At 45.7% G+C, this 26,629-nt stretch overlaps 1 protein-coding gene and 1 long non-coding RNA gene across 3 annotated transcripts in view; one reads left to right on the top strand and one right to left on the bottom strand.

Moving 5' to 3' along the window:
* Positions 1–10,402: 10,402 nt before the first annotated feature.
* AGXT2 (alanine--glyoxylate aminotransferase 2) overlaps positions 10,403–26,629 on the bottom strand; it is a 34,210-nt gene continuing 17,983 nt past the window's right edge. The window contains exons 10-14 of the mRNA XM_025866663.2: positions 23,832–23,964; positions 21,736–21,827; positions 20,052–20,201; positions 15,538–15,636; positions 10,403–11,524 (exon numbers count right to left, since the gene is read on the bottom strand). Of these exons, the coding sequence (XP_025722448.1) occupies positions 11,417–11,524; positions 15,538–15,636; positions 20,052–20,201; positions 21,736–21,827; positions 23,832–23,964 (582 nt within the window). The 3' untranslated portion in view covers positions 10,403–11,416. The remainder of the gene's footprint in view (positions 11,525–15,537; positions 15,637–20,051; positions 20,202–21,735; positions 21,828–23,831; positions 23,965–26,629) is intronic.
* On the top strand, positions 16,072–21,336 carry LOC141372403 (uncharacterized). 2 transcript variants are annotated; one of them, XR_012377625.1, is made up of 3 exons: positions 16,072–16,213; positions 18,870–18,982; positions 21,060–21,336. It is a non-coding gene; the product is annotated as an uncharacterized lncRNA (long non-coding RNA). The 2 variants fall into 2 exon arrangements; XR_012377624.1 differs by lacking the exon at positions 16,072–16,213 and adding an exon at positions 17,328–17,450.

The following is a 26,629-nucleotide window of genomic DNA, read 5'->3' as shown; positions in this document are numbered from 1 at the left end:
TGGAAACTTCAGCCTGTTAGACCCAGGTCTTATTTTCTTTAAAATTTAATTAACATGCAGTTTAATTCTTTATCATTGTCAGTATTAGCACCGTCTCACCTCCTGAGAAGATGAAGTAATGACCTCTCCCCATTATCACCCTTTGCTGGGGGTGGGGGGCTGATAATAGCATTATACATTTTTAAATAGTCTATTTTGAAATTTTAGGGGTTGATTTGTTACTCCTGTGGAAGCCTTAACATCTAAAGCTTGTCATTTTTTTTAACGCACGGTAATCTCATTAAGCAAAATCCTCCCATCTCTCAATCATTTATCATTTGTGCCTGACACTTTCCTCATGAGCCATCAGCTTCATCACAGGATGGAAAACAATGTGACATAAGAGCAGATTGCCGGGTAGAATGCCGAGAGACACCATAATCAGAACGGATTCAAGCGGTCAAGGGAAGCCTAAGGCATTTTCTGACCCTTCAAGGAAAGAAAGTCTTCCATAGTCCATATATTCCCAGGTCTTTCCAATTTCCCACATCGTTAGCACCATTTGCATCCTGATAGCCATTTAGAAACACACCTGTTCTCCAGGAGACCTTAGAACTCAGGGCTGAGCGAGTGTGCAACAACCATGCCCCGAAGTCACCGAGCCCAGACCCTTCAAAAATCCACTTCAGCTGTTTCCAGGAAAAACTATACCAAAGCCCTCTTGATGTACCTACTTCTTTAAAGTTTCAGGGAGCAGCAAAATGCTAGCACTGAGATGGGTCTTCGATTTCATCTATCTAGTTCAACCTGCTCGTTTTACAGATCAGAGCGCTTGCTGCAGGGAACAGACTGTCCCCTACTTTGGTAAGGGCGCTCAGTGGACAGTGACCACTGCTGGTATTTACAGACGAAAGTTCCAAGAGGCGCCGCAGACCAAAGGTCCGGTATTGAGAAACCCAGACGCAAAGAGAAGACATGAGTTCTCGGTGCTGCAGTGAACATTTTTTTCTCATCCAGATACAGAGAAGTGAGGCCTGTTGGCTTTAAGGCAAGGGATTCCCTGTGTCCTTGCACTGCTTTATGTAATCCAAAGCTCTATATTAATCCTGCAGTCTGTGCTTGCTGGAGAAAGTGTTCCCTACACGTGAGTATCTTCTTTGCAAAAATGTTTAAACTTGTAAAATTTACCATATCAGCCATTTCCAAGTGTATAGGTCAGTGGTGTTAAGCACATTCTGTGTTGCACGACCATCACCACTATCCATTTATCCATTTTTCATGACCCCACACAGAAACTCTGGACCTGCTAACCAATCATTTCCCATCCCTGCCTCCCCCCACCCTTGCTAATCTCTATTCTACTATCTCTCTCTATGAATGTGCCTGGTCGGGGTTCCTCATACAAGCAGAACCGCACAGTAGTTGTCCTTTTGTGGCTGCCTTATTTCACTTAGCATCATATTTTCCAGGTTCATCCAGGCAGTAGCATGTGACAGGATTTCCTTCCTTTTGAAGACTGAGTACTATTCCATCATTATGCATAGGCCACATTTTGTTTATCCATTCATCCAGAAACCACTTGGTTATTTCCACTTTTTGAGTATTCTGAATTATGCTGCTATAAACACAGTTATACAAATATCTGTTCGAATCCCTGCTTTTAATTCTTTTGGATGTATACCCAGAAGTGGATCGTATGGTAATTTTGTGTTTCACTTTTTGCGGGGAGCTACCACACTACCACACTGCTTCCATAATGGAAAACATTCCCACCAGCAATGTACAAGGTTTCCAATTTCTACATATCCTCCCCAATACTTGTTACTCTGTGTGTGTGTGTGCGCGCGCGCGCACGCGCTTGGGTAATAGCCATCCTAACAGGTATAAATGGTATCTCACTGTGGTTTTGCTTTGCATTTCCCTAATGCCTAGTGATGTTGAACATTTTTTTCACGTGCTTATTGGCCATTTGTATATTATCTTTGAAGAAATGGCTAGAGAATTCCTTTGCCCATTTTTGAGTTGGGCTGTTTTGTTGAGTTGTAGGAGTTCTTGATACAGTCTCAATTCCTAGTCCTTATCAGACATATGATCTGCAAACATAGTACCCCATTCTTTGGGCTGTCCTTTCACTCTCTCAGTGCTTTTGATGCACAAAACTTTTAATTCAGAATAAGCCCGATTTACCTATTTTTTCTTTTGTTGTCTTATCCAAGAAATCATTGCCAAATCCAATGGCATGAAGTTTTTTTTTTATGTGTTTCTTCTAGACTTTTAAAGTTTTAGCTCAATATTTAAGTCTTCAATCCATTTTGGGCTAATTTTTGTATATGTTGTAAGGAAAGGGTCCAGCTTCCTTCTTTTGCATATGGGTATCCAGTTTCCCTAGCACCATTTGTTGAGAAACTATCCTTTCTCCATTGAATGGTCTTGGCACCCTTGTCAAAAATTGACCATTTACGGGCGCCTGGGTGGCTCAGTTGGTTAAGCGACTGCCTTCGGCTCAGGTCATGATCCTGGAGTCCCGGGATCGAGTCCCGCATCGGGCTTCCTGCTCAGCGGGGAGTCTGCTTCTCCCTCTGACCCTCTTCCCTCTCGTGCTTTCTCTCTCTCATTCTCTCTCTCTCTCAAATAAATAAAATCTTTAAAAAAAAATTGACCATTTACGAGACAGTTTATTTCTGGGCTCTCTATTTTATTCTGTTGGTCTAAAAGTGTGTCTTTATGTTAGGACCACACTGTTCTGATTACTGTAGCTTCATAATCAGTTTTGAAAACAGGAAATGTGAATCCTTCAGCTTTGTCCTTCTCGTTCAAATATATTCTTTTAAAGTTGTGCATCTAGACAGCATGCATTTCTGAAAGGTATTTTCAAGAGTGGCAAAATCTGAACCTCCAGAACTGTAATACAGAAATTAAACTGTTTTTTTTTTTTTGCCCTTTCTTTGCTGCACTAAAAGGATTGAGCAAAAATACATCCTGCTTTCCTGTATGCAAACCCACCACCTCTCCCCACAATCCTTCCGGATGAGTTAGACAAGTAAGGGAGGAGTTAATTCTGGGTGTAAGATTCTACTTAAAGAAGTACAAAAAGAGGTGTACACATAGGGGAAGGCAATGTTCCTGGGAAGGGGAAAAAGCTCCCTGCTAAAAAGAAGATGGAGGGTAGAATATTGCTAAAAAGAAGGAAGGGGTGTTACTGGAGGGGTCTAGGAGTTGACTCCAGGGCTGTTAGCAAGGATAAAGAGGGCCCTCTAACTCAGGCTGGTGGAACGGGCTCAGGACCCCTGGAGGAGCATGGATCAAGTCCCAGTGCCAGGTCCTGGTGGGTGGTGGTGCCGAATGGAACTCGCTGGAAGAGTGGTTTTTAATGACACGTCTGCTAAAGTTCACTTACTACATTGATGTACCCCTAGTACCATCACAGGAAGAAAAAAAAATCCTAAAAATATTTTATTTCTGGCATAATTTCATTCTCTCCTCCTACCTTTTGCTTTTTAAAAATTTGCTTCAAGTGGCAATCAATGACGCCTGCAAACTGAGGCTCTGAGCTAGAGCAGAGAAAGAGTTAGATAACTGGAAAACTCTGGCAGGGGTGAGGATGATGATGACTGGCAGGGTGGGCCATGCGACAAGGAAGGGAACAGGGCAACTACCAAGACAAAGAAGGCCCAAAGTGTACCAAGGGCCATCGCTGAAACACTCCCAACTAGCCATGAGAGCCAGGGCTGGGGCAGTTAGAGGAGGTGACGAAGCTGTGACCAGCAGTTACGGGGGCGGCACAAACGGATGGCAGGGAGGCGAGCCAGAGTCAGAAGTTTGGTTTGGACTGGCTGGGGTGGGTGGGGAATTACCGGCACCAGGCCCTTACAGCAAGAAGGCAGCTGGATCAACCTGTGCTCCAGGGAGGAGGGAGAGAATGCAGGAGGTACTTAGGGGAAATGTTCAAGGACTTGCTGACAGCACGAGTCTCTAAGCCATGGGGAGGTTGCCGTGGAGGTATGTTTGAGAATCCTCAGCATCTAGATAGTAAAAAGCCTCACATCATGGATCACGGATGCAATCACTCAGATGAAGAGGGGAAAAAAGAGCTTAAGGTAAAAATCCCTGTGGTATAACAGCATCTGGGAGCAAACTAAACAAAAACCAATGCATAAGAATGCAAAAGACTCAAGAGGTGGTAAGATGATGGAAGAGTGTGGAGCCATTAGGAAAAAAAAGTAGAGGGAGAGAATTTCTAGAAGAAGAAGGTGACCAGCAGTCTCAGCTGCCATGGAAATGCCAAGTAAGGTGAGGGCTGAAGACATTCTGTTAAATTTAGCAGTTAAGGGGGTGTATTAGTCAGGGTTTTCCAGAGAAACAGAACCAATAGAATTGGGGTCCCTGGCTGGCTCAGGTGGTAGAATATACAACTCTTGATCTTGAGGTTGTGAGTTGGAGCCTTACACTGGGTGTAGAGATTTTTAAAAAAAGAACCAATAGGGTCTAGCTAGCTAGCTAGTTAGCCACCTATTTATCTATATAGATGGATGTATATTATCTATATAGGCTGATACACATATGTATCTATGTAAGTAGATTTTCTATATGTATATATATCTACATAGAGAGATATATATCTATATCTAGAAAGAGATTTCTTATAAGTTATTGGATCACATGATTAGGGAGGTTGGGAAGTCCCATAGTCTGTCATCTGTAGGCTGAAAACCCAGAGAAGCCGGCTGTAGTTTGAAGGCCCAAGAACCCAGGAGAGGAGCTGAAGGTGCACATTCCAGTCTGGGTCTGAAGCCCTGAGAACCAGGGATGCCGGGCAGGAGGAGATTGATTTCTCAGCTCTAGTGGTAAGACAGAGATAGGGCACATCCGATCTTCCTCCACCTTTTTGTTCTAGTCGGACCCCCGGCAAACAGCATGATGCCCACCCAGGCTGGGGAGGTCCATCTGCTTTCACAGTCCACCTATCCAAATGCTAATCTCTTTTGGAATCACCCTGATAGACACACCCAGAAATAAGAATTAATAAGATATCTGGAAAGTCTCATGGCCCATCAAGTAGCCACGTAAGAATAACCATTACAGGGGTTACAGGTGACTTTTAAAGATTTATTTATTTATTTGAGAGAGAGAGGGAGAATGAGAGAGCAAGCATGGGTTTGGAGGGGGGCAGAGGGAGAGGGAGAATCTCAAGCAGACTCTGCACTGACCATGGAGCCTGATGTGGGGCTCCATCTCACCACCCTGAGATCATGACCTGAGCCAAAGCCAAGAGTCGGATACTTAACCGGCTGAGCCACCCAGGCACCTCTAGGTACTGGTGACTTTTAAAAGAACCGGTTTCCAGGAGTCAGCTTGCAGGGCCCCGAGGAAAGGTTGGAGCAGCACCCCACAATTTCTTCACAGCAATGTCACCTTTAGGAAGAGGGGATGTGCTTAAAGACTTTTTTTTTTTTTTTTCTGTAGGAGAGAAAAGCACATTTATAGGTTGAGGGAAAGAAGGAAGAAGAACATAGAAGGGGAAAATCCAGCAGAGAATGAACAATTTATGCAGCAAGATCCTGAGAGAACATGGAGTGATTGAGGGGGAGAGAACAACGGTTTCTGTGAAATGACAACATGCCCCTGAACGTGGCTGCGGGCTCGTGAAGGATGAGGAAGCCGTGGGTGGGGGAGCCTGCGGGCGTCGGGAGGGCAGCGCTGCGGAAGGACAAGAGGGAGGGCACAGGTCCTGGGAGGGGGAGACCGGTGTGAGCGCACCAGCGATGTGGACTGGGGGCCTGAGGAGAGCACTAAGAATTGGGACACCCCCTTGGAGAAGGCAGGAGAGGTGTCTGGGAGCCCTTTCAGTTCCTCCCGTGGGTACTATGGTGTTCTCACAATGCATCCAAGGGCGGCTTCCTTACTTTCTAAAATAATCCCAGGGCACCTGGCTGGCTCAGTCCGAAGAGCATGGGACTCTTGATCTCAGGGTTCTGAGCTGGAGCCCTATGTTGGGTGTAGAGATCACTTAAATAAATAAATTCCTAAAACAAACAAACAAATAAGATAATCCTAGGTACTTTTGTTACCTGAAATTCTACACTTACACAAACATTTCCAAATACTTATTTCTATATGTTATATGATTCAGTTATATATTCCACATGTTTAAATATATATATTGTATATATTTCTAAATATATAGGTTTCTGAACACACACACACACACACACGCACACACACACGCACGCGCGCATACACACACACACAAGCCTGTATCAGAGGGCTCATTGTGTATTTCAGACGGGCTAATTGTTGCCTTCAACTGTTGGTGACATTGTAGCATCTAGGGATAAAAGGCCCGCAGCACCAAGAAGAGCTGGTTCTTGCCTTTCAGTGAGGTGCCCCGTGTTAGGCAGGACTCTGGGGACGGAGCAGATGAGGTCACCCTGCCAGGGAGCGTCAGGTCTGGTTAGGGAGATGAGCTGTATACACGGGAATAAACATTAGCCTAAGGCAGTGAGAACCAAGCACCGACCAAGGCAGTTCTGTGTCAGAAGGCAAGAGACGCCAAGGAAAGAGTTAACGTTAATTGAGTAGCTGCCAGTGTATTTTCTTATTTAATCCTCATACGGGTTCCATGAGGTTCTATTATTATTCTCTGGACAGGGGAAGCTTCAGCACAGAGAGGGGCATTTGCTGGAAACCAATCAAGTGGAGAGAGTGTGCAGGCTCACTCCCTTGCATCGTGTTGTTCCGTCTAATTAAAGGTTCGTGTTTCAGTAGCTGCTGTCTGCAAGGACCCTCCCCGCCCAGTTCTTAATTAGATTGTGTTCCCGACATCCCTGTGTGTGGCAGCTCTGCGTCATGGACGCTAGCATGACACTTTCCGTTCTGCCAAACACTCCCTGCCTCTGGATTGGTATAAAGAAATCTTTGCTTCTGTGTCTTCGCTCTTACTAAACTAGGGGGACCTTTGTTTTTGTTGAGATACTTTGTGGAGTTGTATGCTACTGTACCCATTTTTAATGGGGCAAAGCTATGACACATTTTTATGGCTTGTGCCCAGTTGGAAGGGAGCCTTCAGCTTTCACGAACCCAGAGCCATCGGCTGATGTGGGGCCCAGCAGCCTTCTACCAGCTTTGCTGAAGATGCTCTGCCATTGGCGTTCTGATGACCAAGTGGCAAATGTTGTGATGTTTTTCTACTATTCTTTTGTGGTTCTTTACAAGAAAGGTAAGATTTAAGTGGGATTTAAAAGGTAGAAGAATTAAGTCCTCCCATAGTTTAGAGATACCCTTTGAGGTTAGCTTGAATTATGGAGTCAAAAACTACACTGATATAAAAAATGGAGTTTTATAAAACAAATAAAAGCATAATTTGTTACTGTAGTAGCTCTTTATAAGTGTTATTTTACATTTCTTTATAATCGTTAATAATGGCATAGCCAAAGCTTGATGTGATGGGGTCTTTTTTTTTTTTTTAATTTTAATTACTCCCTTCTGAGTGGATTGGCATTTCAAGAATTTTTAAACAGCTACCGATATTTTACCGTTATATTCTAAACACATGATGAACTGTCAATATGTTCCTTGTGTGGAAAAAAGTTTACTTGAGCTGAGTGTTCATTATCTTCACTTTAGACCGTTTTAACAAGAAAGGAAATAAAAAAGAGCTTGGCAAGAATGTGGGCTCCTTGCCTTATGTAAGCTGGCTTACCTCCCACCTCCTGTGGGTAGAGCAGAAAATGGAAGGGGAAAATGGGGGTGCGAAGTTCCTGCCCACGGCTCCAAATGGAAAGAAGTAAGAATCCATCATGTTTATAAACTTGTGAGAGAAGGGAATGACCATCCAGGCTCGAAGGCCATAATTTTTGCTCTTTCTGCTCCATGCCTCTGAAGGTTTATGCATCTTAAGTCCCCAAATGCTCTTCAAGGAAGAGGAGCAGTTTCTCTTGATCAACAGGCACTCAGATAGAGCCATCAACTGTCATAGTCAGGAAATGAGGCCCAGGACCCCCTTACCCTGCAGAATTCCATTCCGGGCTTTTACTCTAGAGTGACCCCTGGAGGTGGGAGAATAACAGTGCACAGTTAGGCATACACAAGATCCTGTAGGACTCAGGAAGCCACAAGGAATATGTTCTATGAATTTATATGAACAACTAAAACCCTTTAGCCCATTTCTTCCAGGAGACTATGTTCTGGCATTGGCAGGGACCTGGGCTGGAGCAGGGAAACATTTTGTTTTGCTTTTGGTTTTATTTAAATTTGTGTTTTATTGTTTCCTCTTCATGTTTTGCTAAATTCCTGAATAGTTATCATAAACTTTATTTTCAATGTTCTTTCCTTTTACTTTATTTTTAAAGAAAAGGAGTACTGAAAATGGGAAGGCTTTGAAGAAGAACAAAGAAGCGAGTCTTGGCTTCTTTTTCCAATCCCCCTAACCCCATGATTTCCACGGACAAAGAGGAGAGGAAGAACGTTCCAGGTAGAGTGAGCCAATGTGCGTAGCATGGAAAGAAGAGCAAGCGTAAAGCTCAAAAAGGTGGTATGGGAGCAAATTGTGAAGGCTCTTGAATGTCCTAATAGTTGGGAGTTTAGACTTCTTCCATGGACAATAGGGAACCCTCAAAGGCTTCAGGAGATGAGAGATGTGATATTTATTGTTTAAGTAGGTGGCTCTGGTATCAGTGTAGAGAATGGATTAGGAAAGAGTCCAGAATACCAGTTAGGAGGTAGTTTAAATAGTTTAGAAGTGAGAATGATGGCCCAGATTAAGGCAGTTTTAGTAATAAATGGGCATATAACCAATCTAGGATTGGTTAAGAAAAACTATGCTGGAGAACGTATCCATGAGATTAGTCATATGAAAGGCAAAAATATAACGGAGGAAAATAATGCCCTAAGTTGTGAGCCCGAGACAAAAAGTTACCATTAATCCAGAAGGGGTTCCTTGGAGGGGAGATATTCAGTGCGTTTTATGTCAGATATGCTGAATATGAAGTGTCCTTGTGACATCCAGATGAAGGTGTCTAGATGGCTAGAATCTTGGGGTTGGAGCTCAGAAAAAAGGGTGAGACCGAAGAGGACTATTTGGAAGTTATCAGCATAGTCAGGACAGCTGAAATTCCCGGAGCGGATGAGGTTACTCAGAGCGGGGAGGACAGCGTGGGTGAAGCAGTGGCCCAGGACAGAACCTTGTAGTTGAGGAGCTGCCGGGAAAGAGACTGAGAAGAGCCATCGGAGATAGAAGGACCACAGTGTAGAAGCCAAGGAAATCGTATTCAAGAAGGAGCAATTAACATAACAATTAAAAATAAAAAAAAGAAAAGAAGGAGCAGTTGTTGAGAAAAAACATTCAGGAGCGCCGGTGGCTTAATTGGTTAAGCGTCTGCCTTCAGCTCAGGTCATGATCCCAGGGTCCTGGGATGGAGTCCTGCATCTGGCTTCCTGCTCAGCGGGGAGCCTGCTTCCCCTGCTTGTTCACTCTCTCTCTTTTTCTCTCAAGTAAATAAATAAAAGAAAAAGAAAAAGGAAGAACATTCGAAAGAAACATTAAGTATTGGCCATAAGGGAGTCACTGATGGCCTCTTGAGAAGGCAGTTTCCAAGGAATGAGAGGCAGGAGTGAGATCCTAGTTGTTGAGACGTGGACTGGAGGCAAGGAAGGATCACTGAAGTACAAAAACTGCTCCTGGGAAGTTTTCTAGTAAAGGAAGAAGAGAAATGCAGCTTGAAGGGAAGAATTTCTATTTGCATAGTTCAAAGTGCTTTTACATTCCTTAGCTTACCTGACTCCCAATACAGCTCAGGAGGTAGGAAGGGCAAGTATCCATAAGACTGGGAACAAAATGAGGTTTAAAAATTGCTTAGAAGGCTTACTCAAGGTCAACTAGAGCAAATAAGCGGTGGAAGAACTGAGCTTAGAATTCAGATCACTTGGCTCTCAATTCAGTGATCTTTCCACTTGTCAAAACAGAGCATTTCTGAAGTGTTCACTCTGTTTGGCAACTGGATACTGGAGGGCATTGAGCTCCTTGTTAAAGGGGTATTGATCTTATCCAGGGTGCAATGGGGAGCAACTGAAAGGTTTCGTACAAGGGAATGCCATGTTTAAGTCAATGCCCACGGGAGACAAATTTGGCAGTGAGGTGTAGGATGCATTAGTGGAACAGACACCCCAGGGGGTAGGCCACAAGAACATGGCACCGGATAGGACACAGCTCAAATAAACATCTAACTGCATGCTGAGAGAGTTGTTTCCCTTTCAATTCTGTGGACCCTCTTCTGTTTGTGTTAAGGAGTGGGTATCAGTTTGCTAGTAGTTTTTGACACCCTTCAAATACTCTCTAGGCTCCCTTTTGAACAAGCCTCAGATTGGGAACATCGGCAAGCAATTGCGTCTTGCTAGAGCTGAATTACATTGCTTTGTGTTCATTTTATTTGGATGATTACTTTCCAGTATGACAAGAAGTACTGATTTCCCATTTATTACTATTATAGAAAGGTTACTGTCAAATAACTCTAAGTAAAACAAGTTAAATTAAGGAAAAATATCAAGTCAATTCTAAGACGGGTGGTATACACATATGGGGAAAAAAACACTAGGAATGTGCATTCCAATGACTAAGGTTTGAAAAATTCTGTTCTTGGAGGCTATTGCAATAGGAGTAATGAGGGTTTAGTTCAGGGTGGGGTGAGGGAAGTGGAAATCGAGTAGAAAGCTCTGACAGATTACTGTAAGGGAGTTAAAAAAGTAGGGGACAGTTATCTACCTGGGGTATTTTCTGCCTCATTTCTTAGGATATTTATGGCTGCAATAATAGATAATAAGCTTAAATCCAAAAGGCTGTGCAAGACACAGAATTTATTATCTCATGTAACAAGAAGCTCCAAGGTAAGAGTCTAGGATTGGTTATCTCACAGGCTCATTGACGTTACTAAGGACTCAGCTTCCTTCTACCTTCCAACCCCAGCAAAGAAGCTTTGTCTTCATAGCCTCAAAATGGCTGACATGATTTGAGCACGACCTACGATGATCAGTGCAAGAAGACATGTCTTCTGGTGATGAAGAATGAAGAATAAAGAAACCTTCTTTATTAAAGAAATTTCTTGAATAAAGAAACCTGAAGGCACCTCCACCAAAATATTTTCCTTCAGGATTCGTTGTCCCAAAATTGGTCACGTGTCATGCATAAACCAATCACTGACAGGGGGAACTAAATGACCGTAACTAACCTAGAATAATTAGGATTTATTCTCTGAGCTAGGTAAAGATCCTTTCCTGAAGGATGGCGTTCTCAAGATAATGGGGGCTTTGGTAACACATTTGGCTGATAGGCAGTCAACCATGTCCTATACAACTTTTACCAATTATCTAATTGAATTCCTCAAGTTAACCCTTGAACATAAGTGGGAAGTTCTTGAAGCTTGTTGTTTTTTTATTTTTTAAAAATTTATTTAGCTCTTCTCTCCATATGTTGGATTAAGGCAGACCGAAATACTTCCACTGCAAAATGAACATCTGGTTTAGTGATGCACATTGAGGGCGCGATGCGGAATGTCTGAGGAGACAAAGGAAAATAGAGCAACGGATCATCATAGAATCAAATATAACTTTGAGAAAATGCACTAAGCTAAGGCTCATAAACCTTATTTTTATGACATGTCTTCTATTTCCCTCCTGGGTTGGTCTCCTCCCTCCCCAGTGCTGTACCCAGGCCATTCACCTTCTAGTCTCCTAACAATTCTGGTACCACCTGGTTCTGCGTCTCTTCCTTTTTTTTTTTTTTTTTTGCCATCTGCTCACCTCCTGGTCCTTCCACCACCTTCACTGAGGTCTCGGGCACCTATCTACACCTCATTTCTGCGGTTACCGAGGGTGGCCTCCATGTCCGGGTTTGCAACCCTACAAACTGGCTTCCTGATTGCCAAGACTCCCAGAACCTTCATCTCTGCTCCTCTGCATCCACCCCCGCCCCCCCCTCCCCCGCACGAAGGCCAGCGCCAAGAGCCTCTTCTTCACCAGGAACAATCCAATTTCGGATTCCCACTACATCTGCCCTTTTCACTAAAACTTCAGTCTCCTCAATCCCCCATGGGCTTCCGGACTGCGGCCCCGCTCCGCGTCTTCCTCCCACTCCCGCCCGGCCAGCCGCGTCCGGTTGCCAGTGCGCACGACTTTCCCAGCGGGCCCTCATTTCGCGCGCCCCGCACCCGCCGCCGCCGCATGCACGTAGCAGGCGCCTGCCGGGTCCGCGCCGGGGCTGAAGCGCCCCGCCCACCCCACCGTGGCCGGCGGGAAGGGTCCGAGAACGTCCCGCCGCCGGGCGGACGGACAGACGGACACCACTGCTGTTTCAGCCGCTCCAACTTCAGCTGGTCCTAAGTTTCTCTTGTCCTCCTCCTTCCCGGTTGGAAACCTTTACCCTCCCTCTCAGTTTGCTCCCCCAGCTCCCACGCCTCTCCCTCTGTGCCACAGACGACCTTGCCCCGGGCGGCTCGGAAGCTGTCAGGCAAGATCTTTCTAGAAACTCGTGTGCTCCCACCTCCAGTCTTACATCCCCGCCTGAAGCTGAGGAGGACCAGGCGTCTATCCTATGGAAGTCCGAGCCCTGGGCCCTGGAGCCGCGCCTCCCGTTGCCTCCGGGAAGCATCCCCTCCTCTCGGGCGTCCCCAGCTTCTCGGACCCCCCCCCCCCCCCCCCCCCCCCGTGAACAAGCTGACTTAAACCTCTGCCAATCTAAATCCAAACCACGCCAAATAAGAAGCTGTCGGCCCCACGCCCCCCACGCCCCCCTTCCAGCCACTATACAAACGCGATTGTCTCCTTTTACCCAAACTGACTCAAAAGAGGGGTTGGTGCTTGGCCTTTACTGTTCACTCTGCCCACGTCGGGTCTCTCCATACCCCGACCCACCGCAGCCCGGGAGGCCTCGGCCTCCAGCAGCCCTCCGGCGCCTCTCTGGCCTCAGCCAGGGAGCTGCTCGGTGTGGAGCCCGGTGGGGGGCATTTTTCAGCCCTCACCGTCCGGGCTGGGACGCCGCCTGGGGCGCCTGGGTCCCTCCCTCCCCTTGAACTTCGCCCCCCTCGTGCCCCCGGGGCTTGCTAACTCTCCTCGCACCCTGGGCCCTTGTGTGTCCTCCGTCTGGGCGCCTTGCCTCCCACCGGTAAAGGCGGCTGCGGCACAGGTGTGTGGCCTGCTCTCGCGGGCTGCGTTCCCCGTGGAGACTCCCTTCCCCAGAGACGTCCTCCTCTCACCGCTGGGAGGCTGACGACTCCAAAAATCGTGACTTGGCCCCAGTTCTCTCCTCTGAGCTACCGACTTGTCTGCAGAAACAGATGTCCATAAACCCCTCAGACGGCGCATGTTCACAGCGGCGCTCATCCTTGCCATCTCTCAACCGAGTTAGACATGAGGCTTGATCCCCGACTCTCCCTCATGCTTCGTATCCTAGTCTGTGCACTTCACCCTTCTGGAATCGTTCTCTGAATGTGCCCTTAATCCCGCTACTGCGGAGAGAGTTCAAACAGCACCATCGGCCACCCCCCTCCCGTTCACTGCCCCCAGTCTTGGCCCCTCAGGTTTACTCTCCCCAGAGGACAGACTCAGAAATCAGACTGCCTGAGCTTGGGTCCTGGTTCTGCCACTGACTAGCTGTGTGACTTGGGGAATTTACTTAACCTCTCTGTGCCTCTTTTTCTTCATCTGTAAAATTAGAACAATAATAGTATCTATTTCATAGGCTTGTTGAGAGCATCAAATGAGTCAATGCAAAATGCCTGACAAGCATTAAGGGTTTGTATTATTACCACTCACTGCCCCAAGCCTTATGCTTCAGCCACACGGGTGAGCTTGTAGCTCTTTGCAGTCTGCCATGTTTCTGCGCAAGCTTTGAGTGTTTACCTCATTGTGTAAGGCTCAGTCCGGCTAGGAAGTCTGGGCTAGGAGTCCCTTCTCTTTCTTCCTGTGATACCCCTTTTTATAGCTGTAGACGAGCTTGCTACATTGTATTCTAATTTGCTGGGTTTTTTTTTTAAGATTTTATTTATGTCTTTGACAGAGAGACACAGGGAGAGAGGGAACACAAGCAGGGGGAGTGGGAGAGGGAGAAGCAGGCTTCCTGCGGAGCAGGGAGCCCCGACATGGGACTCGGTCCCAGGACCCTGGGATCATGACCTGAGCTGAAGGCAGACGCTTAACGACTGAGCCACCCAGGCGCCCCTCATTTGCTATTACGACTGTCTTTCCTGCCAGCTCTGGGAAGGGAGGGACTGGATCTTAGTTATCATTGTAACGTTAGTTCTGGCATAGCAACAGCTGCTTAGTACCTACATGTTTTCCAGATAACTAAGAAATAACTAAGCAAGTAAACAACTGTTTCATGTTTTGATAAGTTACAGGATTTTTAATCATTAATTTGTACAGAAAAATACCTGTGACCGGGACTAGAAAAAACTCAGAGAGAATGTGCCAGCAAAAGTGCTCATTCTGGTTTTGTTTAAGGTGGTTTGATTTGGGCTGGGAGAGCTGTGAGCCTATTTCTTAACAGGGTGAGGGGAAGTTGAGGCAAAGTTACAGATAGAAGAGAACACAGTGATGTCCCCTTGAACAAAGCTGGAGAGTGTCAAGAGTCAAGGGCACAGGTCCAGGATCTACATCTGAATAGGAGAGACACTTCCCAAAGCGAATCTTCAGGAAAGTAAGAAAGTAACGGATGTGGGGCAGATGAGTTTACGCAGCGATCTTATTTAAGAGCTTCTGTGTTCTCTGAGAAGTAGGAGGCCAGAGTGTTCCCTCAACTGGAACGCAGGGCAGGAATGGAGCCAGGAAACCGGGAAGAAGGACGGCTATTTCAAAGGGGAAAGAAAGATGACAAAGGGCAAGGACAAATCCGGGGAGGAGCAGGAGCTACACTAAGTCTTCCATGCCTGCCCTGGAGCCGCTTAGGGCGAGGGTCCTGCTGGTGTGAGAGATCTGGGGAGAGGGCTCTCCTAGCAGCTGCCGCATGGGCCCACAGCGCAGGGCCCACAGCGCAGGGCCGCGCCAGGACCACCCCTGCCTCGGGCTATTCCTGGCCTTTCCAGAAAGGAGCCGGCGGACCCGGACTCTGCACAGGTGAAGGGCCCTGGGAGTGGCTGATGCTGAGTTCTCATTAGGGACCCAGCCAGGGCGGTCTCCCGCCCCTCCTGCAGGGTCCCCTGGGCCTGCCAGCACTGTTAGGTTTCTCCCGACTAGAATTGCTTTCACGGGGTTAGAACTAATTCATACATGAGAGAAATTAGTCCTTGCCTGATTGTGACGACTCTACTGTGACCTCTACCGTAAATCCTCTGGTAGGTGTGCACATCTCTTATTATGCCTTGTTAGACGGCCCTCCTAGAGCGGCGGTAACGAAACCATTGGCACGCAGCGCCCCCTGGTGGCCGTCAGGCCTCACGTCACCTTTTTCATGAAAAGACCTGAGCGTTACGCCTAGAGGAAGTGGGGCTGGGTCAGGAAAAAAAAGACACCAGCTCTGGGACATCAGGGAGACGCCCACCTAAAGGGATAGGGAAAGACCGGCCTTTCTCTTACCTGAGCAAAAATACCGCCTCTGCCAATTAGAAGCCCCATGCTCTTGCAGTCCTCATGGATTTCATTGACTTCTTCCTGGGGAAGAGGCTGGCTGCTCACCTGCAAATACATTTAAAAAATATATTTTCTATTTGGGTTCGAATTGTTAGGGACGTTATTTCCAAGAGAGGAAAAAAAAAAAAGCAACTCGAGCCATCAATGCCCTTCTCTCCCTCTCAATCTCTCTCCTCACTGTAATTGAATACAGCTATTAGAAAAATAAATCTGTTAGTTGGTGGATGGAATTTTTTGGGGGGGTGGTGTTATTAAAAGTATTTGTTTTTATCCCAATTCATCCCAAATTCCTGAAGAAAAAAATGAAGTTGAATGCAGATAGCCAGTGAATCTTGGCTCTGCTAATGGCTGTCCTGGCAATTTGGTTCTTTCCGAGCCAAATTTGGAGTCGGCTTTATTGATGTGGTTATTCTCAACTATTTACTTTGTTTTGCTCATGTAAAGGGCTCATTTCAAAGTCCAGGAAATGGCTCCAAAGTTACACAAAGGCACGAATGATCCAGGCTTTCCCTGGGCCACAGCAGGGCCCGGGCAGCTGGGGTGGCGCCTACTGTCCTCATCTCCCTCGCTTGGGGAATTTGCTCTTTCTCCCCCAAGACTTAATACTCCAGGGTTAGGAAAGGTAAGCACTTGGCCGGGGTGGGGGTGGGTGGGGGGGAGGCTGAGGCTGTTTCGGGGTATCAGGCATCTGAGTTTGGTCTCTCCCTGGGGGGTCCAGACATGCCCCTACCCCTTTGGTGGCACTGGGCTGGGGGCCGGCGCCCTTTCTGTGTGTCTCCTGTCTTCCGAGACCGCGTACAGACGCCTCCCTCTGACTTAAGTCATTTCGAGTCTGACTGTGTGTCTGCATGACCTGGAGGCATTTCCAGACTACAGACATTTGGGACTCAGGCTTGGCCTATGGAATGAGAAGACCGGGGGCAGGCTGGGGCATCTGGATTGGTAAGATGCCTGGCAGGTACCCGTGTGGGAGTTATTGCTGTGATCCTGTCTTGAGCGCCATCTCTCTTCTGTGGCACGGCTGTGGTGAGCATCAGCATGGGTCTGGCTCTCTGGTTTCACATGCATAAGGCATGATCCTGGCTCCTGGGCCGGCCCCTGCCATCCTTGTGAGGCACAGGAAGCTCCCTCCAGGGGTCCCAGCTTTGTTCTTCTCAGGGCTTCCTACCCACCCTCCCGCTAGGCTTCAATACCCATCCCCCGCCCCCTCGCACCCAACCCTTCCTTCCTGCTTCAGTCTCAGGGTCCCAGCACAGAGGAAGACTGGACCTCCCGGAGATGTTCGCATTTTTGTCTGTCTTAAAGCTTCAAGATAAAGAAAATGATATTCAGACTTTTAGACTGTTAGATAATGAGGACTTGGTATGGGGGACCAGACCAGGATCTTGTCACTGATCCTAAAATGTCATCATGCATTCCTGCTTGCCCCTGACGTTCTCATCTAGTAGACGGAGAAGACTAAAATATGACAAAATACTTGAGGTAACCTGTGAGAGCTGTAAAGTGGTCAAATACGGGGTGGGAATAGTGAGACGTCAGGGGGCACTCAGCGCCCTCTGGAAAGGTCTTCCCGGGGCAAGTTGAGTTGGTGGGGCCTTGCTGGACAGTTAGGGTCTGGACAGGTGGAGTTTGGCCTCACTCTGGACTGGGCCAGCACCATTCCTGTTCCTTTGCCCATTTTATCATCCCCTGGCCTCAACTGCTGTGACTAATTGAACATCTTGTATGCATTTCACAGAGAAAAGCAGGGCTGAAAACTCTGAGACACAGCCCCCGGGGACCGCTGCCCAGGCCCTGTGCTCAAGCCTGTGTCCCAGCTGCTTGATAATCGAGTGGGCATGTTCCCAACCGACCTCTTGGTGGGTGTTCATGTCTCTTCAGGTTTACCTTTTTTTTGCCCCCCCCCCCCCCGCTGTAAATCTGCATTTAAATAAAAGTAATCCATGATTATTGAGAAAAAAGCCTTAAACTGAAATGGAGGTGCATAAAGTAAAATGGAAAGTTTCCTCTCCCCCAGTCTTACTCCTAGGTTCACCTCCTGTTGATAATTTCCTGTGAACCAGACACTTTTTCTATGTGTGCAAATACATCTATATGCATATTCAGAAAAATGAGTCATGCTTTGTGAGGCTTTCCAATTTTTATGCTTTTCACAATTTACATTGGAATTTCCAATTCCAATGCTTTTAACAATTTACAATATATTTTGGACATCTTTCCATGTCATTGTATTGGGACCTCATCTTCTTAAAGGTTACCTGATATTTCAGAGTTTGTTGGTAATTTGTTTAATCATCTTTGTTGGACATTTATGTTGTTTCCAATTTTTTTATGATTATAAACAATGCCACAAATATCTCTGCTCATCTATATCTTTCAAACTTCTATGAGTATTTGTTTCAGGCATATTTCTAGAAGTTGAATTGCTAGGTCAAAATGCATACATTTAAGATGTTGATGATACAGGCAAATTGCTGTCTAAAGGACTGTACCAATATATGTCCTCACCAACAGCAAAAAGAGAGTTTCAATTCTGGGTTATGGTGGACAGTGTTATAGCCAAGTTCTGAGCTGTTGTAATTATGTGAACATGGTCTGAATTGTTGCAGGGACCTGAACTCAGTCAACACACACTTTTAAAGTACTCACCATCTGCATGATTCCTGGCCTCAAAACTGTATAACTTATTTAGGAAAGTAAGATACTTCTACATGAAAACCGGATCAACAAATACATGGTTTTGAAAGATCTGTTCAAAGGAGCTTTTTAGGGAGTGGGTGCTAGAGGGATTCTCTAAGGCCTGGAGCCCCTGTGTAGGGGAGAAGCAAACAAGCTTTAGGGAGGAGGTGTGAGTTGGATCTGGAAAAGGGCTAGGATTTCCACGGGTAGATGCAGACAGGAGAGTACTGTGGTCCATGGTTGGGGAAAAGTTTGAGTGGCAGTGGATGTAGGGAAGTGAATGGCCTTGAGTGGACTTTGACTGGAACTAAGGAATCGGTGAGCTGGGATGTAAAGCTGGGTGGTCTGCCTTCAGAGCCCATGTTTAACACTACCAAATGGCAGAACTCGTTCAACAGATACTACTTGATAGCCTGTTTTATTTTTTTCCATCACACGGTTTGCACACCTTTCTTATCAAACATATAACTATGTCAGTTGTGGGATGGATGTACCATAATTTAGCTTGTACTGTATCAGTGGCCATGTGGGAGGATGCTGATGTCTAAGGGTGACGGATGAAGTCCTGATGAACAATTTGTTCATGTGTCCGTAAGCAGGCGGCAGCTGGGTTTGGAACAGCGGGAAAGAGAAGAGCCACACCTCTCTCACTGGGTTTTCCTCTGTGGAGTCTGGACCTTGAAGTGTAGATATCTTTGGGGGAACGCTGAGGGTAAGTATTTGTGGCTTGTGAGCCAGAGGGGCCTAGTCTCATGTTACTCTTATTTTGCTCTTGTCTTCCCTTAGCTTTAAAATCTTGTTTAAACATTCCAGCTTTGTATTGACTCTGCTGTGTGGCATTAACAGAAGAGTCTTATATCCATGGTCTGGTCTGAGTCCTAAAATAATTGAGCATCAACCCTCCTAAGCTAGGACGCTGTGTTAAGACCAAATAGCAAGAAACCACTGAAGAGAAAGTTGAACAAGGGTTCGGGTGAAGGGGTTAGTCTGACTTTTCACCCTGCGGCCAAGATTCTCCCCCTGTTGCTCCTCTCAGCGGGTCTAGGCTTTGCTTTTATGGAGGAGAGGGACATGGGCTGCACGGGCAGCCGTGGAGACACAGGGAAGGATTGGAGAGATGTGGCAAAGAAAGGATCAACTGGACTTGGCACTAGAAACAAGGGAGAGAAGGAGTTACGGGCTATTTTCTGGTCTGGAGGCTGGGTAATTGGGAGAACAGTGGAGGGTGAGAAACAGAAACAGTGAACTAGGAGGAATAACTGGTTTGGGGGAAAACGCCAAGTTCAATTGTTGTCATATTGAGTTTGAGGCCACAGTGGGAAATGTTATCGGAAAGCCACACCCTGCCTGGTTACTTGGGAGATGGAAAAATATTCACAAACAAACTCAAAATCCTATAGATCCTTAATGTCCTCACCCCAAACCATCATCACAACGCTCCCCTGGTCCGTCTCCCTTACTTCCACGAGCTCTCTGGGCTGCCTGCCGCTCTCCAGATAACTTCCTCCTCTCCCCATATGTCTAATTCTAAATATTCAGTCATCACCAATGTTCTTCGCCTTGAGTGCAGGAAAAATATCAGCTCCCTGTTCCAAATGCCCTCCCTCACTTCTCCAGAACTCTTGATGACCTGCTAGTGTTTGGCACTCCCTGCTTATCTTGGCTGAGCTTGGTGTGTTCTCTCCCTGAGGATGAATGAAGTGACCTTGTAGCTCATGCTTCCTCCTTTAATTCTTCCCGATCCCAAGAAGTCACAGAGAGCGCAGCAGATCAGAACCTACCTTATCCTTCACCATTTCTATTCCTATCATGAGGCCTTTGCCTCGGACATCTCCGACAATCTCAAACTCATCCCGCAGCTCAGCAAACTTCTGCAGCATGTAGGTGCCAACTTCTTGACTGTTTTCCTGTAGCTTTTCTTCTTTAATCACCTGTTTAGAGAAAGTCCCAAATGGTCTTGCATTAAAAAAAAAAAAAAAGTTCTAATATTGACTGAGAAACACAGAGAGGTAAATGTGTATGACCTTCTTTACAGAAACTTGACCAGACACATGGAACCCAAAGTGTAATGTGACCATGCCCTGTACTACAGAAAGCTTTGCTGTAAGGGGAAAAAAGAGGCTTGGTATAGGGGATACTTTCCCCAAACCGTCCTCATCTTCAGGGGTGGTCAAAAATTTAGGAAAGAATAAAAGACATGTCTCAGTGCAGTCTGTGACACAGACGCCATGGTCTTGAGGTTCATTATTGCCAGGCTTGGCGGAGAGGAGGATGCAGGGGTGAAGAAGACAAATGATCTGGGGGAAGACCTGTCACTGATTCTCACCCTGCTGGGAACTTACTGACCTATGTGGAGCAGCCAGACACAGACTGTCACTGCCCAGGTGTTCCACCACGGGGCCGTGGCCTCGCGAGCTGAGTGAAGCCCTGGGTGGGCCCAGAACCAGGGCCCTGAAGATACAAAAAAATTCTCACCTACTTCCGCTCATGGCAGAGACCTGTGAGTTTTGTCTACTACATACAATAGACTACATTTAGATTTAGCTGATAGTAATTGCATGGCTTCATGATTTAAGACCTGTTTGTTCACCTAAATCCTCTCTACCTGGTAGAGGTGACACAACGCTTAAAAAAAAGCTGCCAATGGCTATAAAATGAAGTAAATGACACATTCCTCCCCTCGCTTTTCATTTTGTGCTTTTTATCATATTTGAAGATACTTTTTAATCAGCAAGGGAAGCTTTTACTCACTTATTTTTATTTAAAAATGCTCAAAATTTTTTGAATAGGTGAATCATGTGCCTCGTTCAAAAATCAGCGTGTATAAACGTGTATGCAGTAGAACGATCCTCGCTGACCCCTGTCCCCCAAGCTGCCAAGTTTCCCGCCCCACAAACAACCACGGTGAGTCGTCTTGGGGGCATTCTTCCAGTAATACCCTGCACTTACTGAAGCAAATGCTCTTATGCACATTAGCAAGGGCGTTGAACAGAGGACACACCAGGGAAATTCAGGGACTGGGACTGAACAACAGCCGAATTACCTCATTGGTCTCACTGAACTCAGTTTCTCTGTACGACTGGACAACAAAAGGAAGGAAGAATGTTAAAGGACAGGCCAAAATTAACCTGAATTCAAGGGTAGCAGTTGGTGACTCTCCATCACATACCACTCAAATAAAAAAGAAATTTCAGTGCTCCCAGCTAGCGACCTTTTCTTCTATTTCCCACACGTAAGAGGTTTATTATAAATTCTTTTGTGTCTAATGCTTCAAACACCCAAACTAGATCTTTAAAAAGGGGTGAAGGGGCAGAATAATAACGGGAAATCTAACTTAAATTCGTGCCCTGGTAATTACCTCTTCACTTTAATAATGTGATGTGATAGAGGTTGGATAATGTGCGTGTGGTTTCGAAGTAGCCATTCTGTGAAATGAGGGATGTTAACATCGCTGCTGGAACATACCTCGAGCACCGCTGACCCAATGGCACAGGCCATGGGGTTCCCTCCGAAGGTGTTGAAGTGAAAAACGCGTTTAGCCAGAGACTTGGCAATCTCTAGGAGGAGAAAATAAAGGGTGGATAGAGAGTGAGACATTCCTATCTATAATCTCCCATCGCACCATTTGAATCATATTGACTTTTGTGTTGTGTTCATAATATATTTCATGGCATCGTATCCAGTTCATTCTTCATTCACCAGAGAATGGATGTTATGGATGGAATTATGTGTCTCCCTGCCCTGCTGGACCCCTCTTTAGATGTTGAAGCCCTGCTCCTAATGTGAGTGTATTTGGAGATGGGGCCTTTAGGGAAGTAATTAAGGTTAAATGAAGTCACAAGGGTAGGGCCCTTATAAGACTGCTGTCTTTCTAAGAAGAAAAAGAAACACTAGAGCTCTCTCTCTGAGGAAAAGGACAGGTACGGATGCAGCAAGAAGTTGGCCATCTGCAAGAGAGATCTCACCAGAAACCAACTTTGCTGGCACCTTGATCTTGGACTTCCAGCTTCCAGAACCATGAGAAAATAAATATCTGCCGTTTAAGCCGCCCAGCACGTGGCGTCTTGATATGGTAGCCCTAGCTGACTGATCCACTCATCCAGTGGCTAAGGAAAAATTGCTTATTCACTCGATGAGAAGTGTGATAACAAACTCTTTAATGTGTTGTGTGAATTGAAAAGTACCTTAACATCGGATTTATGGGATTTTACATGGGACCTCCATTAGTTTACCTTTTTTTCTGTACTGGGACTAAGAAGGAAATACTTTTTTTAAAAAAGATCACATCAAGGATTTAGTAATATAATTTCTGGATTGTTTCAGGGTGAGCATATATTTGGCTCATTATACTTCACTTTCTACATCCGCATTTTAGTACCTGTAACAGAAACTTAGCATGTCTGATTCCATATTGCTTCATTTTCCCCTGTTGTGACCTATAGCTTAGAAACTTCTGCATGTATGCAGACATGTTAATCACTGAAGGAATTTTGCTTACAGCTGAGATTTACAAAAACTTTTTTTTTACCTGAAACCTGTATCACTTGAGGAGATAAGGAAGTACAGATAGAAATGCCGGTGCTATGGTTAAGATTTACAGGAACGACAGGACCAGATTCCTGTAGGCAAAGATCAACTGACCAAGGACAAAGAAGTTACAAGACCTTTCTCAGATGTCTACAAACATTGGTCCCCTTTGTCTCCAACCCCGTCATGCTTCCCCCTTTTGCTAACAAACAAGGAGTTTGGACTTCCTGCCCAGGGGAGATGCTTCTTCAGGGTGATCGTCTGCCATCTCCTCAGTTTGCTGGCTTTTCTGACCCCAATATCTCGGCTCTCAAATTATTGGCCTGTCATGTGGAGAGCAGAAGGAGCTTGGACTCAGTAACATATCTTTATTCATTCAATAAAAACACTAAATATCGGAGCACTTAATTATCCTTTCGTATCTCTAAAGTATGCTCACTACTGGTGGGAAGAACAAAACAATTTAAAGATTTTTAATGATAAATTGTCCATAAAAATCATTTTCTGTAAAACCTCACTAAAACTGGAAATAGGGTTTCTGCTTATGTTCATTTGATAGAATATTCTGGCTAAGTGAGATATATTGTCTTGGGCTGTTTTGTTGATGAGACAGAAACAGAGAAAACTGTCCACTCTGGACCCTGCATATTGGAATAGCAAAACCAAGTAAGAGTCTCCTTCAGAATGTGATTCCCTTGGAAATTTCACGGTTAGCTTCAGGTTGGTTAAAAAAGATCTCTTTTGTGGGTTTTGTTTTTGTGGCACAATTTCCTATACCTTGTTGGAGGGTGAGAACCCTGCATTGCATTATGGGTGTAGGAGAAGTACTCTTCCCTGCAGCAAGAGCAAAAAGGGCTGGCTGTCTCCCATCTCTTCCACAATCTGGCAGACCGTTTCTCTTTATCATTGCTTAAGAAATGCACGTATAGTTCCCATCACTGTCTTCAACCCACACAAGTTCCAAAATAATCTGTTTTCTACCATCCCTGATGCAAGAGGCCCAGAAGCAAATGCAACTTGCCTGTTGGCCCTACCTGGAGTTGTCACCACTGCTGCCATGGGAAAGCCATTCCCAATCCCTTTAGCCATGGTGACAATGTCTGGCAGGATGCCATGGGTTTGGAAGCCCCAGAAATGAGAGCCCAGCCTTCCAAATCCTGTCTGCACCTGATGGAAACAAATCCCAAATCATTGGAAACCTTTCAAGAAATGATGGCTTTTCTGACTGTGATCGCCTCCCTTTCCTCGACCCTTCCTCCTCCATACCATCAGGGCTCGTCGTCAGTATTGCCATCTTTGTACAGTCATGGACACAGCACTTAATCTGTGGCTGAGCTTTTATTTCTTCTTCTTCTTCTTTTTTTTTTTCTTTTGTTTTTGTGGCTGAGCTTTTAGTTACCAGAAACCATTTACTAGCTTTGTGGGATTTTGGATATATTCATGAAGTCCTCTGCACCTATGTTAACTCTGTTAAGTGGAAATAGCAATAGCAATACGTCACAGGGCTGCTGTGAGGGTCATAAGTAATGCACATAAAAGGAACATTCTGGTTAGCAGTCCTTAATAAGGATCTCCAGTGAGTAAGGGAGCAAGGGAGAAGCTGCTTCTGTCTGGCTGGACGAAGGAGTCACAGGGAGTGGGTTGGGGCTGGTATGGCTGCCACCTGGCCCACATAGGCTAGTCACTCTCTTCCCTGTGATCTCCTTTCCTTCCGGAGAATTATGTCCTGAGATGATCCAGTTAAGCCAGTTAAATCAGGATTGAACTAAGTCAACTTTAGTTTATTTGTGCATGCTTTTTGCCCTCTTTCTAGAAGACACTCTCCCTGCTTCTTTATCTCACTAACTCCTCTTGTCCTTCAAAACATAGCTTCATCATCATTTGGTCTAAGAGCTTCCTGAGTCCTAGTAAGGCTCCCCCTTGAGGACCCTAGGCATGCTGCCATCAGAACCTCTCGTCTTGGACTACTGTCACCACTGCATGTGTCCGATGACAGGGACTGTATCTTACTCCTCTCTTTCTCCACAACACCTGGCAAAGTGCCTGATAAAAGTCAGAATTTAGCAAGTAGAATGAATACAGAAGCAGCCGAAGTGCCTAACTGAATAAAGCCACACAGACATTTCTACACAAATTGCTGCCAGAGCCTTTCTGGTAAAATCTCCTTGAAATAATAACAGTGGGGCATACCTTATAGAATTGTTATTATATATACCTTATAGATAGTTCTAGCAATTCTTATCTTCCCTTAAGTCATTAGGACAATCCTTCTTAAGGTCCCCCTGTGTTAGGTAGTTTCTAATTATGTCCTTGAAAGTGATAAAACCGGGGCACCTGGGCGGCTCAGTCGGTTGGCCGGCTGACTCTTGGTTTCGGCTGGGGTCATGATCTTGGGGTCCTAGGACTGAGCCCCATGTAGGCACCATGCTCAGCAGGGAGTCTGCGGGAGATTCTCTCTCCCTCTGCCCCTCCCCCATGCTCATGCACTCGCTCACTCTCTCTCTAAAATAAATCAATAAATCTTTATAAAAACAGTGATAATACCACCTATCTTAGAAAATTCTGGAAGTCATATATTTTTAACATTTAATCTTCTTTCTCTCATTAGTCCGACTGCGGCAGCTTCACTGTGTGCTGATTCCAAAGGTTAAAGTTGATTCTCTCACTGACGTAGCAAATTGTAAGCTAACAGAATATACTTTTCTTTCTTCTTTTAATAGCCGTTAACTTCCTTCAGGACTTTGATTGGTTTGCCTTCCCTAAACTCCCAGCGGCAGGTCGGGGAAGGGGGCCTGGGCTGGCCCTTGCTTACGTGTGCAGCGCTCTGGGGGCCATCCAGGTCACCTGGGGGTACCAGACACCTGGCTGCACATAAGGAAATTGCGAAAAAAGTTTTGCAGAGGGGAGAGCCCAAAGACCGCTGTAGGGAATGTTTAGTTGAGGAAAAATGTTCAGGCCAAAAGAGCAGGACTGAAACAAGTGTGAAACACATTCACAAGCTCCCCACCTGTTCTTGGTGCGTGTAACCACTTGTTAGTAGAATCATGACCGGTCACCCAGGAGTGAGCCGGGAGCACTCTGCGGTCCTGGCGACCACCCTCTGGTCCTTTGACCTCTATTGCTATTCTCGGTAGACAAAAGACTGCTGTCTTTGATATACTCTAATACGAGGTGGGATTATGATTAAATTGATGCCTTTAAAAAAGATCCAGGCTAAAGCTCACAGAGCCAATGAATTTTATTCCCTTCAGAGTGTGCCTTGGAGGTACTATCCACCAATGCTGCCTTAACTCAAACTATTTTAGAATTTTTTTGGAACTAGTTTTTAAATATTTGTAGTGGTGGCCCTCTTCTCTCTGAGAGCCTGCATTTTTTTCCTTTTTTTTTTTTTTTTTTTTAGGGGAGTAGGGACAGAGGGAGAGTGAGAAAGAATCTTAAGCAAGCTCTATGCCCAGTGCAGAACCTGAGCTGGGGCTTGATCTCACCATGCTCAGATGGTGACCTTAGTCAATCAGTAAGATCAAGTGTCCTTCAAAAAAAAAGTCACGCTTAGAGCCTGAGCTGGGGCTTGATCTCACGATGCTCAGATGGTGACCTGAGTCGAGATCAAGAGTCAGACGCTTAACCCACTGAGCCACCCAGGCGTCCCATGCATTTTTTTTTCTTTTAATGTCTATTCCAAACAAGTTTTGTTTTTAAGGTAAGATGAATGCTGCCGCTTGATAACACCATTTTGGCAAAATTAGGATGAAAACTTGGTTATGAGATTAAATTTCCTATGTGGTTTTTGAGCTGCACCTGACACAGTCCCCAAATGGGAACGTAGAAAGTG

Source organism: Callorhinus ursinus, unplaced genomic scaffold (assembly GCF_003265705.2).
Source record: "Callorhinus ursinus isolate GAN/ISIS: 27379988/994484 unplaced genomic scaffold, GSC_fseal_2.0 scaffold3, whole genome shotgun sequence".
Lineage (NCBI taxonomy): Eukaryota > Metazoa > Chordata > Mammalia > Carnivora > Otariidae > Callorhinus > Callorhinus ursinus.
The sequence above is the reverse complement of the archived record's forward strand: the minus strand, read 5'-3'. Positions and strand labels throughout refer to the sequence as shown.